General features: G+C 39.9%; 2 protein-coding genes across 23 annotated transcripts in view; both read left to right on the top strand.

Moving 5' to 3' along the window:
* sulf2b (sulfatase 2b) overlaps positions 1-15,588 on the top strand; it is a 134,660-nt gene extending 119,072 nt beyond the window's left edge. For 6 of the 21 annotated variants that reach the window (XM_077214072.1, XM_077214074.1, XM_077214076.1 and 3 more), the window contains 9 exons: positions 2,460-2,685; positions 3,686-3,908; positions 3,995-4,091; positions 4,318-4,412; positions 4,893-4,955; positions 5,042-5,211; positions 8,425-8,567; positions 10,082-10,205; positions 13,270-15,588. In XM_077214072.1, coding sequence (XP_077070187.1) covers positions 2,460-2,685; positions 3,686-3,908; positions 3,995-4,091; positions 4,318-4,412; positions 4,893-4,955; positions 5,042-5,211; positions 8,425-8,567; positions 10,082-10,205; positions 13,270-13,868 — 1,740 coding nt within the window. In that variant the 3' untranslated portion in view covers positions 13,869-15,588. Of the gene's footprint in view, positions 1-2,459; positions 2,686-3,685; positions 3,909-3,994; positions 4,092-4,317; positions 4,413-4,892; positions 4,956-5,041; positions 5,212-8,424; positions 8,568-10,081; positions 10,206-11,395; positions 11,430-12,754; positions 12,809-13,269 lie in introns of all 21 variants that reach the window. The other 15 variants (XM_077214081.1, XM_077214080.1, XM_077214083.1 and 12 more) reach the window with 5 other exon arrangements.
* A 1,880-nt stretch (positions 15,589-17,468) lies between these two features.
* The window catches only part of arhgap46b (Rho GTPase activating protein 46b), a 73,239-nt gene continuing 69,595 nt past the window's right edge, over positions 17,469-21,112 (top strand). For both annotated transcript variants that reach the window (XM_077214070.1, XM_077214068.1), the window contains exon 1: positions 17,469-17,693. In XM_077214070.1, coding sequence (XP_077070185.1) covers positions 17,545-17,693 — 149 coding nt within the window. In that variant the 5' untranslated portion in view covers positions 17,469-17,544. The remainder of the gene's footprint in view (positions 17,694-21,112) is intronic.

Below are 21,112 nucleotides of genomic sequence, written 5' to 3'. Positions count from 1 at the left end.
AGAAACTAACTAATATTTTGATAATCGAGTAATAAGTCGGTTATTTTGACGATTAATCAAGTAATCGGATAATATTTTTGTGGTAATAAAAATAGACTTAAGTGAACAAAAACCAGTAAAATTACTTGAATATATCTATAATACCAATGAGGCAATAATACATGGTTCAAAGAAAGTATCAAAAGCAAGTAGTTTTATGGTTTTATTGAACAACACATATTGTAATATACATAATATAAACAATCATCTTATGTACATTACGTATTATAACAAACGACGAGTATTATTACTCGACACGGGTTAATTGCAATTGAGGATTTTTTTTAAATCGAACATATAAACATAACATTTTTTAAATCGAGGAATCATGATAACCCTACCAATATCTTTACTATGGCTCAAAATGCATGGCGCCCTACGCAAACTGCGTACTCTGCATATGAGTGGCAGCTCACTTTGAAAATGAGCAAAAACTCTATTCATGATCTCAATATGTCACAAAGACTATTTAAAACACTAAAATCTAATGTCCAATCGTTTGTGCATAATCTAATAAATATTCATGAGCTATGCGTTCACCAGTTAATGGGCATCACCAAGCACATCTGTGAATCACAACACTTCCCGCCACCCATAAATATATCTATCTGTTATATTAAAAATATAGTAATTTTTGCACGGGGGGATGCAGTGTTTCATAAAAAACTTGAATACCATAAAACCATAATATTACCGTGGCACCTGGTAATACTTGCATGCTTTTTGGCATATTTTGTCACTATAGGCCCTCACACAAGTACGAGTAGGTGTGTGTGTGTGAGCCGTCTGTTGAAACAGAAGTGAGAACAGAGAGATGTCTGGGCTGTCAGATCAGACACCTGAAATGTCATGCTCTCGCTTTCAGTCTAACAAGACTGGCCCACTGTAGTCCTCCAGGGACCAGCAGCCCAATCCTGCATTATCTCTCCTCTCCATCCAGTCCTCTTTTCTCCAGCTCTTTCTTTCTTTTTCATGTCAGTCAGGCAGTATTCCTACATCTTCTTTTCAGTTTTGATCAAGAAGTTTGTCTTTACACACCTTCAGTTTTTCAACGCAAGAAAATTTTTAATTTATTCAAAACCAGAAAAAGGGGAATTGCTCCTGCCGATCGTGTGGTTTACGTGCACATGCTTTCTGCATTGTTTTAGCTCCTGATTTACTTCAATCAGTAAAGATTTCTTTAATACTTTAATCAGGTAAAGGTTAAAACTCATCTAATTTGCACGGCACACTTCCCAGCCCATATAGAGTTGCAACTGGTACAGTTTGCTGGATTGGCTTTTAAAAGTTCAAACCCACATCCTTTCATTTACCAGTCTTTTTAAGTTACCATGAAACAGAAGTTGCATTAGTCGTTTCTTCCCTATTGTTATGTATAATCAACTGAAATGTCTTCTGGAACATGAAAAAATGTAGGGCGGGACTTGAGTCTGTCCCTGGGAAGCTGATTGGATGGTTGTGGTTTGCTATTGGTCGATCTCATGTGAGTGACAGGTTGCCCCGCCCTCACGCCAGGGACATCATTAAAGAAGAGACGAGATGAGCTGCAAGTTACTTTGATGAAAGATTACGAGGGCATGCGAATTTAAAACATAATAATGATGTGCACGGATAAATCATTTTTAATAAATACTGCTATATTCCATAACAAAAGAATAGTCACTTTTGGTTTCATGGGGACTTTAACCACAGGGCCATCTCTCTGATAGTGTGCAGCTCAGAGCGCGGTGTAACTTGTGTTCCTCTTTAACGAAGCTTTTAACGAGGTGGATTTGTGATCATTTCAGACGAGTAAGATTTCACACACTAGGCAGGGGGTTCATTTACACCTTTTACTTCCAGTGTATAAGCACACACACACACACACACACACACACACACACACACACACACACACACACACACACACACACACACACACACACACACTCTCTCTCTCTCGTCAAGGTGAAAAGTTAATCGGTTTTGATGGTGTCAAACAAGTTGTCTTCATGAGCAGACACTGTCAAGTACAGTTCATTTACAGAGGAATGAGCTAAGATTATTTTATAAGAGCAAGTTTAAGATAATTTCCCTTGAGTCATATCAAGAGAGCTGGCTTGTTATATAAAAAGTATGGTATGGTAATAGATGGCATTACTTTAATGTACCCTGGCATTTACACTTCAATCAAATAAAAAATAAAAAACCCACAAAGTTATCAAGGTATCGTTACAACAAAAAAAGGTATTGGTATACAAAAAAAGGTATACATGGTATTGCCATGGTACCATGCCTTAACAGCTATGGCACTTTCTGTTATTGTTCTGTTAGTGTATGCATCATCTTTCAGAGTAAAGAACGCATGAAGATGTCTCTCTCTCTCTCTCTCTCTCTCTCTCTCTCTCTCTCTCTCTCTCTCTCTCTCTCTCTCTCTGCAGAAGTGGCAGTGTGTTGAAGACGCCACAGGGAAGCTGAGGTTGTCTAAATGCAAAGGCATGGCCAGTCTGTCTGCAGTGCGGAAGCCGTCTGTTTCCAGCATCAAATCCCAGCTTTATCTTCAGAGCATGAGCGCTGATGTCAGCGTGAACTCTGAGCCTCAAGCCTGCAACTGTGAACCCAAAAGCTACAGCACCTTCTCCAAGAATAAACTCTTCTCCAAAAAGAGTGAGTACGACTAGATATACTGCACAGCTACAGGCACACACAGCAACAAGTCCTCCACCCAAAAAAAAAAGATTTCGGGATGCATTCAGTCAATTATTCTGTGTGCCTCTGCTGCCCTCCAGTGGACGTAAAACGTACACACACAAAAAGACTTTTCTGCAATATTACGTTATATATATATATATATATATATATATATAATTTAAATTGTTCTTCTGATTGTTATAAGTATAATTATTATTATCAAGATTACTCTACTTAGTTTACTAAAATTTCACTAAATTTTCAGAAATTTGCTCTTAACTTGCAACAAGTTACTAGCGACTGACATCTGTCAATCATGTCTTCATATTTGTTCTATATTTGTCAAATTTATCAGAAAGATTTATTTAGTATAGTAAACTTTTTATTACTGTTAAAATTATTGTTAGTAGTAGATGTTGTTTAATTATAATAAATCATGTATTATTTTATATTATATTAATAATAATTAATACTGATTAATTTAATATTATTCTAATAATTATATATATATATATATATGTTTCATAATGTATTTTAGATAATAATTATGTTTGTCCGGTACCGTTCAAAAGATTGTGGTTGTTAAGACTCGTATAGTCTCTTCCGCTCACCAAGTCTGCATTACTGTAAAAAAATAAACTGTAAAATAAAAGAATAATATAGTAAAATTTTATTATAATTTAAAATGACTGTTTTCAGGAAATAACAAGAAAATTGATCTTTCTGGAATATTATATAATTAATAATGTTATTATCAGAATCACTTTATTTTCAATTTTGTGAAAAACAGCATTACAATTTATAAAGCATTTTTCCTTTATTTTTTAATATACTTTAATATATATATATATATATATATATATATATTTTTTTTTATACATTGATATATGTAAATCTTTACATTTATATTGAATTTTTTTGGCCCTGTTTTTGTCCTGGACAAGTGATAATGTCAAGCCCTGCGTTTGATTGACAGAACTGAAGTCACTGAAGAGCTACTCCAGGAACCGCTTTGCCCGTGCTGTTTCCATGGAGACGGGAGGAGACCTGTACGCAGTGGACCTGGATCAGGAGCACAGGAACCTCAGCCTCCAGCACAACACAGCGGATGAGGACGAGTTCAGCGGGATGGGACCCACTGCAGTCAGCCAGACCAGCAACAGCCTGACTGTGCTCTCCTCCATTAAAGTCACTCACAGGTGTGTGCTTCACGAGAGACACGGGGCCGAGAGAAGAGGCACTGTAGTGTACTGACAATGTGTGTGTGTGTGTGTGTGTGTTTCAGATGTTCCATCTTGGCCAATGATACAGTGAAATGTGACGGTGGTCTGTACAAATCGCTGCAAGCATGGAAGGACCACAAGCTCCACATCGACCATGAGGTAAGACACACACTCAACATGTGCTTCCAAAGGGGACGTTTAGCAGAATGTTCACGTTGCTTTTTTCCATACGATAAATATGAACGATGACCATCTGCAAGCTCAAAAAATTTACTTTTACATTTGAATTTTACATTTTACAAAAAAGCATCGATAAAAGTTCATAATAGTGACTCATATTTCCCGTCTTACAACGTTAATATCTACGCTGTCATCTCTTTCCCAGATCGAAACACTCCAGACCAAGATCAAAAACCTGCGTGAGGTCAGAGGTCACCTGAAAAAAGCACGACCTGAAGAGTGTGACTGCAACAAATACTAGTGAGAGTGACATCTGTCAATCATCTCTGCATCACTGATGGACCGTTTTTGTCAATATTTTTATTTCTACTATTTACTCAGTTTCATTCATTTTTTAATAAGTATTAATTCAATTTATATAATTTATATACAAATGCATTTGATTATTATTAATTATTAAATCATTTATTATTAATAATTGCTAATACTTACATGTATAAAGTATTTATTACATACTGAGTATACTCGTATGCTTTATACATTCCTTATATTAATTTCATATTAAATAGTTTTTGTTTATATATTTTTTTAAACATACATGTATACAATATACAATAAATAAAATATATAATGAAATAAATATAGATAAATCATTTTAATATTTTAACGTTAATAATTAAAATATAGTTGATATGTAACTAAGTATATAAAATAATTGTTTGATACAATTGTATTAAAATATGCTTAATAAATTGTTATTATATTTTTCTTCTCTTTAAGTTACAAATCAAAGTACAAGAGTAAACTGAGGAAATACAAAGCAGGAGGCGTCCATCCGTTCAGGTGTGTTTCTGTGGCTACTGTATGTACAGTATGTGTGAATGCATATGAGTTGATTATGGTTTTGATTGTTGTTTTTTCGTCTGTAGGAAAGGGAAGGACAAGGATAAGAAGGCCTGGTTATTACTGGAGCAAAAGCGCAGGAAGAAGCTGAGGAAGTTACTGAAGCGTCTGCGTAACAATGACACCTGCAGCATGCCTGGCCTTACCTGCTTCACACACGACAACCAGCACTGGCAGACCGCTCCCTTCTGGACACGTAAGACACACACACACACACACACACACACACGACAACCAGCACTGGCAGACCGCTCCCTTCTGGACACGTAAGACACACACACACACACACACACACACACACACACACACACACGACAACCAGCACTGGCAGACCGCTCCCTTCTGGACACGTAAGACACACACACACACACACACACACACGACAACCAGCACTAGCAGACCGCTCCCTTCTGGACACGTAAGACACACACACACACACACACACACACACACACACACACATACACACACACACACACACACACACACACACACACACACACACACACACACACGACAACCAGCACTGGCAGACCACTCCCTTCTGGACACGTAAGACACACACACACACACACACACACACACACACACACACACACACACACACGACAACCAGCACTGGCAGACCGCTCCCTTCTGGACACGTAAGACACACACACACACACACACACACACACACACACACACACACACACACACACGACAACCAGCACTGGCAGACCGCTCCCTTCTGGACACGTAAGACACACACACACACACACACACACACAAACACACACACACACACACACACACACACACACGACAACCAGCACTGGCAGACCGCTCCCTTCTGGACACGTAAGACACACACACACACACACACACACACATACGACAACCAGCACTGGCAGACCGCTCCCTTCTGGACACGTAAGACACACACACACACACACACACACACACACACACACACACACACACACACACACACACGACAACCAGCACTGGCAGACCGCTCCCTTCTGGACACGTAAGACACACACACACACACACACACACACACACACACACACACACATACGACAACCAGCACTGGCAGACCGCTCCCTTCTGGACACGTAAGACACACACACACACACACACACACACACACACACACACGACAACCAGCACTGACAGACCGCTCCCTTCTGGACACGTAAGACACACACACACACACAAACACACACACACACACACACACGACAACCAGCACTGGCAGACCGTTCCCTTCTGGACACGTAAGACACACACACACACACACACACACACACACACACACGACAACCAGCACTGGCAGACCGCTCCCTTCTGGACACGTAAGACACACACAAAACACACACACACACACACACACACACGACAACCAGCACTGGCAGACCGCTCCCTTCTGGACACGTAAGACACACACACACACACAAACACACACACACACACACACGACAACCAGCACTGGCAGACCGCTCCCTTCTGGACACGTAAGACACACACACACACACAAACACACACACACACACACACACACACACACACGACAACCAGCACTGGCAGACCGCTCCCTTCTGGACACGTAAGACACACACACACACACACACACACACGACAACCAGCACTGGCAGACCGCTCCCTTCTGGACACGTAAGACACACACACACACAAAAACACACACACACACACGACAACCAGCACTGGCAGACCACTCCCTTCTGGGCACGTAAGACACACACACACACACACACACGACAACCAGCACTGGCAGACCGCTCCATTCTGGACACGTAAGACACACACACACACTCACACACGCGACAACCAGCACTGGCAGACCACTCCCTTCTGGACACGTAAGACACACACACACACACACACTTCACACACGACAACCAGCACTGGCAGACCGTTCCCTTCTGGACACGTAAGACACACACACACACTTCACACGACAACCAGCACTGCCAGACCGCTCCCTTCTGGACACGTAAGACACACACACACACACACACGACAACCAGCACTGGCAGACCGCTCCCTTCTGGACACGTAAGACACACACACACACACACACACACACACGACAACCAGCACTGGCAGACCGCTCCCTTTTGGACATGTAAGACACACACACACACACACACGACAACCAGCACTGGCAGACCGCTCCCTTCTGGACACGTAAGACACACACACACACACACACGACAACCAGCACTGGCAGACCGCTCCGTTCTGGACACGTAAGACACACACACACACACGACAACCAGCACTGGCAGACCGCTCCCTTCTGGACACGTAAGACACACACACACACACACACTTCACACACACACACACACACACGACAACCAGCACTGGCAGACCGCTCCCTTCTGGACACGTAAGACACACACACACACACACACACACAACAACCAAACACGACTGCCAGCACTGGCAGACCGCTCCCTTCTGGACACGTAAGACACACACACACACACACACACACACACACACACGACAACCAGCACTGGCAGACCGCTCCCTTCTGGACACGTAAGACACACACACACACACACACACACACACACTTCACACACGACAACCAGCACTGGCAGACTGTTCCCTTCTGGACACACACACACACACACACGACAACCAGCACTGGCAGACCGCTCCCTTCTGGACACGTAAGACACACACACACACCCACACTTCACACACGACAACCAGCACTGGCAGACCGCTCCCTTCTGGACACGTAAGACACACACACACACACACTTCACACATACACGACAACCAGCACTGGCAGACCGCTCCCTTCTGGACACGTAAGACACACACACACACACACACACACACACACACACACACACACATACACACACACACACACACACACACACACACACACACACACACACACACACACACACACACACGACAACCAGCACTGGCAGACCGCTCCCTTCTGGACACGTAAGACACACACACACACACACACACACACTTCACACATACACGACAACCAGCACTGGCAGACCGCTCCCTTCTGGACACGTAAGACACACACATACACACACTTCAGACGACAACCAGCACTGGCAGACCGCTCCCTTGTGGACACGCTGGTTATAGCTCAGTTATGCCGTCCCACGTGATCAGTCCAGTCCAGTCACATGACATGTCCATCGAGGAATTTATTCAATAAATATGTTTCCATTTCAGTTTATGCACGTTTTCTTATCGGATAAAAAAATGATCCTACTCAATTCAATCTTGGCATTTCCATCCAGCATTTTTTATCTAATATCCCAAAATGGTCATAAAATAGGTGGATGGACATTTAATGTCTGTAAGTTATGTCTGGAGCTATATGTCCCTCTCTATTGTGTCTTTTTGCTTTCAGTGGGGCCGTTTTGTGCGTGTACTAGTGCCAATAACAACACCTACTGGTGCATGAGGACCATTAATGAGACACACAACTTCCTGTTCTGTGAATTTGCCACTGGATTTCTGGAGTACTTTGATATCAACACAGATCCATATCAGGTCAGTGGTCATATATAAAGACAACATGGAATCACAATGGACCGGGTGATATATACATATATATATACAGGTCCTTCTCAAAAAATTAGCATATTGTGATAAAGTTAATTATTTTCCATAATGTAATGATAAAAATCAAACTTTCATATATTTTAGATTCATTGCACACCAACTGAAATATTTCAGGTCTTTTATTGTTTTAATACTGTTGATTTTGGCATACAGCTCATGAAAACCCAAAATTCCTATCTCAAAAAATTAGCATATTTCATCCGACCAATAAAAGAAGCGTTAAGAAGTTTAATACAAAAAAAAGTAAACCTTCAAATAATTATGTTCAGTCATTCGGAAATCAAGGTGCCAGAGTCTGGAGGAAGACTGGGGAGAAGGAAATGCCAAAATGCCTGAAGTCCAGTGTCAAGTACCCACAGTCAGTGATGGTCTGCGGTGCCATGTCAGCTGCTGGTGTTGGTCCACTGTGTTTTATCATGGGCAGGGTCAATGCAGATAGCTATCAGGAGATTTTGGAGCACTTCATGCTTCCATCTGCTGAAAAGCTTGCACAATTTGCTTTCATCCGAAAAAAGTACTTTGGACCACTGAGCAACAGTCCAGTGCTGCTTCTCTGTAGCCCAGGTCAGGCGCTTCTGCCGCTGTTTCTGGTTCAAAAGTGGCTTGACCTGGGGAATGCGGCACCTGTAGCCCATTTCCTGCACACGCCTGTGCACGGTGGCTCTGGATGTTTCTACTCCAGACTCAGTCAACTGCTTCCGCAGGTCCCCCAAGGTCTGGAATCGGTCCTTCTCCACAATCTTCCTCAGGGTCCGGTCACCTCTTCTCGTTGTGCAGAGTTTTTTGCCACACTTTTTCCTTCCTACAGACTTCCCACTGAGGTGCCTTGATACAGCACTCTGGGAACAGCCTATTTGTTCAGAGATTTCTTTCTGTGTCTTACCCTCTTGCTTGAGGGTGTCAATGATGGCCTTCTGGACAGCAGTCAGGTCGGCAGTCTTACCCATGATTGCGGTTTTGAGTAATGAAACAGGCTGGGAGTTTTTAAAAGCCTCAGGAATCTTTTGCAGGTGTTTAGAGTTAATTAGTTGATTCAGATGATTCGGTTAATCGTTTAGAGACCCTTTTCATGATATGCTAATTTTTTGAGATAGGAATTTGGGGTTTTCATGAGCTGTATGCCAAAATCATCAGTATTAAAACAATAAAAGACCTGAAATATTTCAGTTGGTGTGCAATGAATCTAAAATATATAAAAGTTTAATTTTTATCATTACATTATGGAAAAAAATGAACTTTATCACAATATGCTAATTTTTGAGAAGGACCTGTATATATCAGTGTGATGAAAATGACACAGAATCTTGAAATTGTTATGGAAGTTAAATTTTGAGGTAATATAATTTTATATTGTGAAAATATTTAGTCAAAAAATGTTATCAGAAAGGAATAAACATTATTAATTGCTGTCATGGTGCATCTCTCTCTGTATGTGTGTGTAGTTGGTGAATGCGGTGAACACACTGGACCGGTATGTTCTCAATCAACTGCATGTGCAGCTCATGGAGCTCAGAGGCTGTAAGGGACACAAGCAGTGTAACCCTCGCACACGCAGCCTCGACATGGGTGAGTCACACACACTCGTATAACACACACACTTATAGCTATGCAAAGACACAGCTGCTCGGCATCCGGCCCAGAGGTTGCGACACACTGATACACACACACACACACACACACAAGGCAACGGGTGACATGGAATATCGCATCTTCATCATCATCATCCTCACCTGATCCCTGGCCCTGCCTTGCTTCCTGTTTTCTCCTTGTTTTTATATGCAAACAGAAACTCGTAGCATCCCCTCCTGAGCTGCTGTCCTGAAGGGTAAACACGATGTGCCACAGCATGCTGTCTGAGGATGTCACTGTGTCTTTAGTAGTCCCTGCTCTCAAAACTTAAATTAATTTTCAGCTGAAGTGATCATTCAAGTGATAAAAACAGATGCATTGATTTATTCGAAATGAACTCGAGGACAGCTCATGTCATGTTAAAACTCGCCAGTGCTTGCGATCAGATTAAATATGTTGAAAGGTCAGTCATTTTGTGATTATTTTTAAGTACATTTCGTTCAAAAGTTTGGGTTCGGTAAGATTTTTCGGTAAAGCTTAATATTTTAAAATTTTATTCCTGTGATGCTAAGCTGAATTTTTAGCAGCCAATAAGTTTCTTTTAAAACAAAATCTCTTTGACCCCAATTTTCTGCGTTATGCAACCTACCTATGTTTGCATCTGTATAATTTGGTACGACGGCAGATACATTTGTATATTTTGACCTTAACATCAGCATTGCTTTTTCTTCCTTTTTAAAGTTGATAAATCTATTTATCGATTGCTAACTCTTCACAATTATATTGTTAGTTGAATTTTCTTATTTATTCCTGCCGTCCTGTTTTTTTTAACAGACCTGTTTGAGAACCGCTGCTTTACAGAACAGATAAAAAGTCAGTTGAGTATTTTATTACGTATAAAAATCATCTGAAAGGCATCAGAATAGCTCAAAATGAACAATAATACTCCGCATCTGCATATTGAGCCTGAAGAGGTATTATTTTCCAAAAGATGATTTTTATCCGGGTCATTTATTCGAGCTCGCTTTTCATTCATAACAACGGAAGATCTCTTTTTGGCACTGCGACCTTCCACATGACCCTTGGACAGAAGCCCAGTGATGCTTTCCTGAGGATCTTAAACATGATGGGGTTGTACATCACATTGTTTTTACACTCTCTAACTAATGATATTGTCTCTTCTTCAGGGGGTAAAGAGAGAAGCAGCTATGATGAATACAGGTATCACTGCCAAATTAATTTAACCCCATTTTAGACTACTGTGAGATTATTTTGGATGAAGATACTAATCTTCACTTCTGCAGTTCTGTTGTAGACAGCTTGAAGCTTAAACGTGAATGTTGAAGTAGTCTGATTCACAATCACACACACCTAGATGAAGTAGGAATCGTAGGAATTCACTCCTCAATGTGAAATCAAGGAGAAGACCTCTCTGTCACAAAGGAAGAACTGATTTGATGTCAGTTTGGTGTTAAAAGCTCCGCTGTAGAAAACAATCTTAACTCATTCTTTAGCTTGCAAAAACAAAAAACGATTGTATACAGTAATGCACTTGCAATGGAAGTCTAGGAGTTTAAAGGGATAGTTCACCCAAAAATTCTGTCAGTATTTACTCACCCTCATGTTGTTCCAACCCCGTAAGACCTTCGTTCATCTTTGGAACACAAATTAAGATATTTTTGATGAAATCTGAGAGCTGGATCACTCCTCCATAGGCTTCTTCAGGGATTGAAACTTGTTCCTCGAAAAGTTATTAAAGACATCGTTAAAATAGTCCAAGTGACTACAGTGACTCAATCTTAAGTTTATCAAGCGACGAGAATACTTTTTGTGGGCAAAAACAAACAAAAATAACGACTTTATTTCAACTATTCATGTCCTTCTCTGTGGGCCTCGAGTCCGTTCACTACTGTAACAGCGCAGCGCTTCTGTTGTACGTCACACGCATCACACACATGACCAGCGTCGGCCAATAGTGAGCCTACGTGTGACGTACAACACAGAAGCGCTGGTGTTACGGGGTTGAACAACATGAGGGTGAGGAAATACTGACAGAATTTTCATTTTTGGGTGAACTATCCCATTAAAACCAAAATAGGCAGCTTGTATTTTTTAAAGATATCAAATCTTCTCTACAAATATGTTTGTTGATTGAGCTGTAAAGCTGTCTAAAATGTCCTTTACTGGAGAGACTACTATATATAAGCTAATATATAATACTATATAAAAGCTAAGTTTACTTCCTTGACATATCAGATGTATTCTCCTTCAGATTCTGTACTCTCTCTCTCTCTCTCTCTCTCTCTCTCTCTCTCTCTCTCTCTCTCTCTCTCTCTCTCTCTCTCTCTCTCTCTCTCTCTCTGTCTTTGTCTCTCTTGTTTTGTCTCCCTCTCTCTAGCCCTATACTGTGCCTTGCATGTATTCAGCTTTGGGTTTTGTTGTGTGTATGTGAAAGCCTCTGAGTTCTCTGATTGGCTCTGTCTCTGTCACATGCTTGAGTTTGGGGGCGGGGTAACAGTTTGTCTTATCGTTGCTTGTCGCATTAGGCAGTTTCAGCGCCGGAAATGGCCTAAAGTGAGGAAGCCTGTCTCCAAATCGCTGTGAGTTTGGACAATAATTCTGCTTTTCGTCCGTAGGATACAATGCCACCAAGCCACTACTTTGTCTGAATCACCGTTCTCTCGCTCTCTCTCTTTAATTTCCTTTCTCTTGAATGCATTACGTTCTGCCTGGCCTGCATGATAGCTTGGTTTAGTTTGTAGAGGCATGGAAACTGTACAAAAACAGTTTTGTTTTTAAGCACGAGGGAAGATTCCCCTCACATGCCCCCATCATCTTCACCTCATCTCACTCAATGCCTGAAACATTTACGTTCTTCCTGCCTTCACCATCCTTTTCAGGGTTTTTCGTTGTTTTTTTTCTTTTCATTTAACACAAAATCCCAAGCATCCATCTCCATTTTGATGCATCCACTTGTAATCAGTGCCTTAAATCGTTCTGTCGCTAGACGCAAATGTTTAATAGTTGTGGCCGTGCTTGTGTGTGTGATGTTCCCCCACAGAGGACAGATTTGGGAAGGATGGGAAGGATAACTCATGGAACGAGGACGTCCCGGAAGACACCGACCTGTTTCCCGGCGAGTCGAACTGGTCCGAACTTGAACCTTTGTACAGACTTGATGAGCACGCCTACGATCTCAAACTCAACTTCACCCTCAACCTCGAGGACTGGGCTCATTTCAGCCGCTCCGTGGAGCACATGTTCACGCTCCTTAGCAACGACAACCAGCCGTACTCTCCGCCCCGTCCCGAGGACAAACACACTGGGAGAGGCCACGCCCTGGTGTCCTCCAGCCAATCTGCTTCAGCCATCTACCTGACCACTCTGGCCACCCCCGCACTTTTACTGAAGGAAGCTGGTGCTGAGGTTTTGAGGGATGCTTTGGGGCTGAACCGACAGGAACGTCCCTCTTCTTCGTCTTCATCACGTCCCGTGGACAATGCGAGCTTGGACGCTCCTCTTGGAGAACTGAAAGGGGACAAACAGAGAGAAGGGAGGGACGGCGATGAGGAGGAAGAGGAGGAGTTTGTTCTGAGACGGACAGGAAAGTTAAGCTCCACCCACTGCGACTGCAATGACATTTTGCAGGAAACGGTTTGACTCTCATGTAATATTCCTCGCTCATACCGTCCCTCGTCGTCAGGAAGACATCGCAAAATACTTCTAAATTTGGCGGAAGTGAAGAAAGAGGAGGGTTTATGCCATCATACAGTCCTTCAGTTCATTTTTCTTCTCTCATATGTTCACTCGCTCCGTTATCGTCTGGCATTTCCAGCTACAGACGGACCGTTTTACCAACTTGTCCGTAAGATAGGCTAGGCTTTGAACAGATCTTTTAACTTAGAAAGATTCTTCAAAAAAATTTTTTCATTTACCTTTTTTTTGAAGGGATTAGGGAAGGTTGGCTGTTAAAATTCAAAGCAGTAAAACTTGGGAATGGGAATTAGATGTTGTGTCCGTTCATACTTGATTCAGTTTGAAACCGGTTTTGCACCACGATCTTTGATGGGTGCTTCTCTCTTGCTTGGAGTCTCCAGAAGTGTCTCACTTTGTGGGACATCGTCTTATACAGCCTTACAACTTCACTGAACATCACCTTAGATAGGTCAATGGCGTGTGTGTGTGTGTGTGTGTGTGTGTGTGTGTGTGTGTGTGTGTGTGTGTGTGTGTGTGTGTGTGTGTGTGTGTGTGTGTGTGTGTGTGTGTGTGTGTGTGTGTGTGTGTGTGTGAGTGAGTGAGTGAACATGCTGTACCTAAGTCAAAAGTGAATACGAGTGTGATAAATTGAAGCTTTCTGATTTAATTCGTTGCTCCCAGTGTATGTTATTATAGCATTATTTTGTTTATGCTTAAAATTAGTTTGACAAGCTGAAATTTCTTGCACAGTTTCTTTTCTGCTTATTTCAGCATTATGAGTTGAACAAACTAACCACAAAAAAAAAGAAAAAAAGAAAAATGGTTCTTTTGATGTAAAGTCATTATTTGTGTTTGACAGAAAATAGTTTTTCCCCCAAGCACACTGAGAAAGAAATTTTTCCACGCCATATTTGTAACAGCTTGTTCTTAAACTTTTTGCTATACACAGTGCTACTAATATCAGAGCAAATATATGAAATGGATGTATGTATTTTAATGTGTGTTTGCAATGTAAATGGTTAAAGGATATTTTTACTACACATTTGAAGTGAAACTGACCGCCAGACATAAACAGACATCCCTCCAGCTCCGGGTTTTATTATTTATGCAGCATTCTTTTTCAACAGTTCTTTAATACACATTCATTTTTTTATGGTGATGTATCTGAGATTGTTTAAATTATTAATCCACCTTCCCGATGTGTTTCATCCCTGTTTTGAGATCAGTTTGGTTCTTAGATGATTGCGATTGAGATTATAATGTTCAAGAGGGTAATCGGATCTCTGATCAGTCCACTTGCTCTGGGATACTTCATCAGTACAGGTCTTTGTGTTCACATATTTCATATCAATGTACAACATCCACCCCTCACATCTTGTGGCTGTACTTAAAGCTGTTTTGTGTGAGATTGTGTATGGTTGTTTCGAAAACCACCATAATTATTGTAAAGATGTACTGTGTAGATACTGGAGGATACGAGACAACTTGGAGAGGAGGAGACATTTTCCTTTGGCACTTTCAAAGGGAGGGCTGTTTTTGAAATAGGAATTTAAAAGAGATGAGATGGTTTTAACAAAGTCTTGTACAGTTCTATAGATTTATCATACCTATATTTTTGTTTCGGTTTACCAGTGAACATTTGATAGTGCTCATTACTTTGTGAATAAAGTGTTGAATGCCCAAATTGCTTTCTCTTGCTGGTTTTCTTTCATAACCCAACAAGTTTTTACCATGTGGTATGACATCACACAAAGGGATTGATAGATGTATTTAAGTCAGTTAAATATATTTTAACATTATTATAGTGCATCAGAATACATAACTGCATAAGTTTATTATTATTATTATTATTATCATTATCTTTGTCTGCAGGTTATGCCAGTAGTTGCCAATATTTAGTGTATTATGAGTGAATCACTTTAAAGACATTGATTCATTCAGAAACTCTACTGTGTGATGCTCAGTGACGCATCATATTGTCTTCGTTTGAATCTATTTTCATTGATTTGCAAATACAGACAAAGCATCTGTCAATATTGTGTCTAAAATGTAAGTATTGAACTTCTTAAAGTCATTAATAATATTTTATATATAATTAATGTGGCCTCTTAATCTTTAATCAAAATAACTTGATGATGGCCTGTTTACTGGCGCGAGGGCGGGGCAACCTGTCACTCAAATGAGATCCACCAGTAGTAAACCACAACCATCCAATCAATTCCCAATGGACAAAACCAAGTCCTGCCCTACAATTTTTCTTCTTCGAGAAGCCGTTTCAATCGGATATGGGGCTTTCAAGTGATTTGAAAATATGAAAGAAACATGGTGGAAGGGTCCTACCACATAGGTATTCAGCAGTAGCATTGCCGGGCTTTTTCATTTACAACAAAATAAGATATATTTTGTTTACATAAAATCCAGTAATTTCAAAGCATTAATTGTTTTCATTGCTTTATGTTTTTAGCTTGTTCCAAAAGATGTACATAATAATGTAAAGTCATTTATAAAATGTGAAAAATTTGGTTTACCTTGAGCCCACTTCTTTTAATAAATAAAACAAATAACTGTCTAACATGTTGTTCTTTACATTCCAAATTGTCATTCTGAGTATAAAAAAGCACATCAAAAACACAAATTTCCATCATACACTTCAGTTTTCTATTAATACAGGTTTCTAAATCTTTCCTAAATAATCTTGAGTAAATACAATGAAAAAACAGATGCAAAATTGTTTCTTTTTCTAGTGCACAAAATTCACAAGCATATAAAATATTAAGCTTAAATTTTTCCAAAACATGCTTTGCAGGATAAATTCTGTGAAGTATTTTGTAAAAAAAACTTCCTTAATTTTGTTATTGACACAAAACTTATTTGGTAATTGCCATCCTTTAACCCAAAATATATCACCAAATAAAGAAAACCAAAATAATCTTGCTGCAGTAAAAGACACAGAACCAATAGCCTTCCTTATAATCTTATTGCTACATTTTTGTTTTAAAATATCAACATTATCAATGAAAACTTTTCCACAACGATTGTCCATGTTGATTTCCACTGAATCAGTGTTTTTTAAGAGTAACATAACACTCTTTGAATCGCGTCAAGAACAATGGCAAACTCTTGGTTGACCCAACTCGGAAATACGAACTTCCTAGCAGGACTATCACAACTTCCGTTTCATGCTGACTTTTTATGCCATGCTCGCAAATTATCATCGATATTATGAACAACACTTTTACTTATTACTTACTTACTTTTTATATCACTATTATCATAACAGCATCATATGGAATAAAATGAACCTCCAACTAGACAGCATTTACTGTACTGGAGATTCTGAACTAGCACCACAGTAACATAGCTACAATATAAAATCATACATTAAAAGACCAAAAACAAGCTTTTATGTCCATATATTTACCGTATATCAAAACATTAACACAATCGCTAATTAAATGCTAATGGCAAGTGCTTGTGCTGCCTCGACTCTCCGCCAGATGGCGCCCCTCCTCCTCAAACGCTGAGCACCACAGACTGTGAGCGATCATTCCGCTTCAACGAAACTACAGCAGGCTGCAGCAGAGATCAGGTTACTCGAGCATGGCCCAACCTGGAGAGGGCGGGGGAATAACCCACTCCAATGTCTGCCCCAAACTCCAGCGGGACAGAACGCCTGAAATCCACTTTCACAGGCTCAGTGCAGTCTGCTCAGTTTCTGCCAGAGGACACACATCTCACTGCTTTTACTCCCATTCGTCCAAACAATGTGAGGAACATGGCTGACAGAAGGTAAGATGGATCGTTTTGCTGAGTTGTGAATACATGTTGCAGTTGCACATTTCAGTCCTGTTTGCTGAGAGAGAGTGGCGTGGATAACTTTGATATTTAAACAATGATTGTTCATTTTAAACTGTGGTACAATACTTGGGATGTAACTTTATTAGACGATACTATTGCTGTATTGACAAGGTGTTATTCACGGGATGTGATGTTACCGCAAGTGTTTGTATGAGCAAAGTTCACTAAAAGCTACTTTGAAACCAATTATGACGTTGTTCTCCTATTTTAAAATGATTTAATTGATGTAGGCCTACAGTGTTAACTTAATTAGTGTCATCATTCCATAAAAAGTATACTTTGTTTTGTGTCCCTCATGAACATGAAAACAATGACTTTACCAATGCAAAGCTGACAGCAACTTTTATTACAGTATGTCCTAATGTGGGCTACTTCTTTTTTTTTTTTTTTTTACAAAAAAAACCCCCAAAACCTTTTGGATGTATTTATTTTTGTTTTGTTTTATTCTCTTTCTCCTTGCTATTAGCACTTAATAGCGAATATGTTAATATTTTGATAGAAAATATAGAATAAAATACATTTATCTTATATTTTGATTATCAGTAGTGGGTGATTTTAAATACAATTTAAAACTGATATATCAGCATTCAATTGCAAATTATCAGCATAAATACACACTTTGTACTGTCTGGACCTTGAGCAAGTTGCTAATAATGATAAATGAACTGTAAAACTGTCAACCCTGTTACCTTCTACCTTGTAACTTTTTAAAAAAAACATTAATATTTGTCATATTTTTTATGTTTAAAATTAGCTCCAGCTGGCACAATGCAATTTATAAACATTTAAAGTAATTGTTTGTCTGATTAAATATTTAAAGCTTAATGTGGATAAAATGTAAACCCCTGAATATGGGTGGAGGATATACGGTTAGTGCGCGCACTGTGTTGTCACGAAAGCTTATAATTTGAATGCGTTTCTACGCCTTGTGGTTTAAAAACGATTGGTTTAAACCGTTCAAGCACAATAAGCAGCGGAAGAGAACTTGTCTGAGAGCTGGTTTCTGAGCGCACACGGCGGAAACACGCGCACATAAAGCCGCTGCTCATCACCAGAACTGAAATGAGTTATTTTTGCCACCTTGAATGGTCAAATACTCACACTTACGTGGCAAAATGGCCATCTTTGCGAGTATCTTCGTAAACATAGAAATTATGTTTATTCTGTAAGACATAAAAATTATGTCTTAAGTTAACGTAAACAGTTGAGAAAGAAAACGCATCATAATAAGAGTCATATTGTGATATAAGATTTGTCATATCGCCCAGCCCTATACCTGAACAATATTTTGATAGATGTTATGTATGTCAAAAAAGCCTCTGTGATCCATATTAGATGTGCAGACCAGTGATGGATTGATTAGTCGGGCGATAGATGAACAGATGCGATGCGGCTGGGGGCTGGTCCAGTGTCGGCTTCCAGGTGTCAGCCTTAATGGGGTTAATAGGATGGATTTTGACATGTTTTATTAATCATGTTGCAATGCCATATCCCTTTGCGTTCTCAGAAGACCTCCTCTGAAGCCAGGACAAACACTGACAGCTTTTCACAACTATTAAAATATTCACAAAGCCATATGGATGGAGTTACTATTAGACTGGACTCTGGAGACTGAAAGTTTAATAATGTGTCCCAGATTCCCAATTGCTCGCACACAATGCATCAACTAATTATGAATTAGTTAACTAAAGGATTATTTCAGCCAAAAATGAAAATTCTGTAATTATTTTCTCTCTCATTTCATTCTAAAATGTTTTTCTTGATTCTGTAAAACACAAGATATTTTGAGGTTGCTGTTTTTCCATACATTTAAAATGCATAAATATCCCAAAATTACCAAATAAGCAACATAAAGGAGACCATACATCTTATGTGCTATATATTACAAGTCTTCTTAAAGGAATAGTTCACCCAAAAATGAAAATCATCCCATAATTTCTAGGTGTATATGACTTTCTTGTTTCAGCCAAACACAATTGGAGTTATATTAAAAAGTATCCTGGCTATTCCAAGCTTTATAATGAGTGAATGGTACCCTATATTATGAATCCCACAAAAAGTGCATACATCCATCATAAAAGTAATCCATACAACTCAAGGTTGGTAAATAAAGTCCTTCCGGAGCAAAGCGATGTGTTTTTGGAAGAAAGATATCCGTATTTATGACTTTATAAACTATAATCAATGGCTTCCGGTTGAGTCTATTTCCTCTAACCCAACGCATGACGTATTGACAAACTCGGAAGCGCAGAGGTTTTGCTGAAAGAAGAAAGTCATATACACCTAGGATGGCTTGAGGGTGAGTAAATTATGAGAGAATATTCATTTTTGGGTGAACTATCCCTTTAAGCCAACTTCCGTCTGCTCATCATCACAAAGTTGCTTTCAAAATTGCACATGATTTCAAATGTAAGTTGTGTCTGACGTTTAATGTTTAAAATTCTTGGGTGAACTACTTCTTTAAACTTGGATTTTGGAAGTATTAAAGCTATGTAATCTTATCCATATGTTCATCAAAGATGTGATTGGGGTTGCTGTGTTAAATTGGATAGTATGCATTGGTTTGCGTTACGTGCCACTTTAACACATCTTGCTTTCTGCTGTTTACTCTGCCAGCGGAGGGATGTTTCCCATCATCAATATCATCATCACCATCACCATGAAACGCATGTTGGGCAACAGTCTTAGCCTATCGTCTCTATGTTGCTATAGCAACGTTTAACTAACTTTGTAGTTGCTTGAAGAAATGGGGGAGCTCTTATTGGTTTGCGGTGAAGCCTTAATTACTAGTTGCTTTTTGGATCTTCTCGGATGAAATTACAAATTGGCTTGGCATGAAAAACATCTGAGGAACCCAAACCGAATTCCTCGTCCCTGGTGGAAACATCAAGATGTTTCCCTGGTTCTGACCTCTATTAAAAGGTTTTTGGCTTTTTCTTCTTCAGTCTGTATATTTATTAATATGCACATTTTATATGAAGTTGAAGTTTAGGAGTAAATCTTTTGGGCAGATGATAGTTGTGTTTCCCGTTCCCATGCTTTAAGACTTAATATGGAATGGCAGAAAGATTGTTGAAAATGAAATGGCCATTTGTGATAGATGTGGGCCAGATCAGATGGAAAATGAGTTTGTGGGTGTGTGTTCAATCCAAACTTGGCTCGGCTGTAAACTGTAGGGTTTGTGTGTGAGATGATATATATTATCTTGGCCTCCTCCTGTATTCTCTTGTAGTGTTACTCGAACACAACACAAAGCTGCCTCTCCCGGTGGAGTCTTCCTGTCGGCCCGTTTGGGAAACTCTTCCCACTGTGTCCTTCTTTAGAAGACTTTAAACGTGGGACCTTTGTGG

This window comes from Siphateles boraxobius, unplaced genomic scaffold, assembly GCF_051911475.1.
Source record: "Siphateles boraxobius isolate OS27281-9 unplaced genomic scaffold, OSU_SipBor_1 68, whole genome shotgun sequence".
NCBI classification, from domain to species: Eukaryota; Metazoa; Chordata; class Actinopteri; order Cypriniformes; family Leuciscidae; genus Siphateles; species Siphateles boraxobius.
This window is presented reverse-complemented; position numbering and strand designations above follow the sequence as displayed.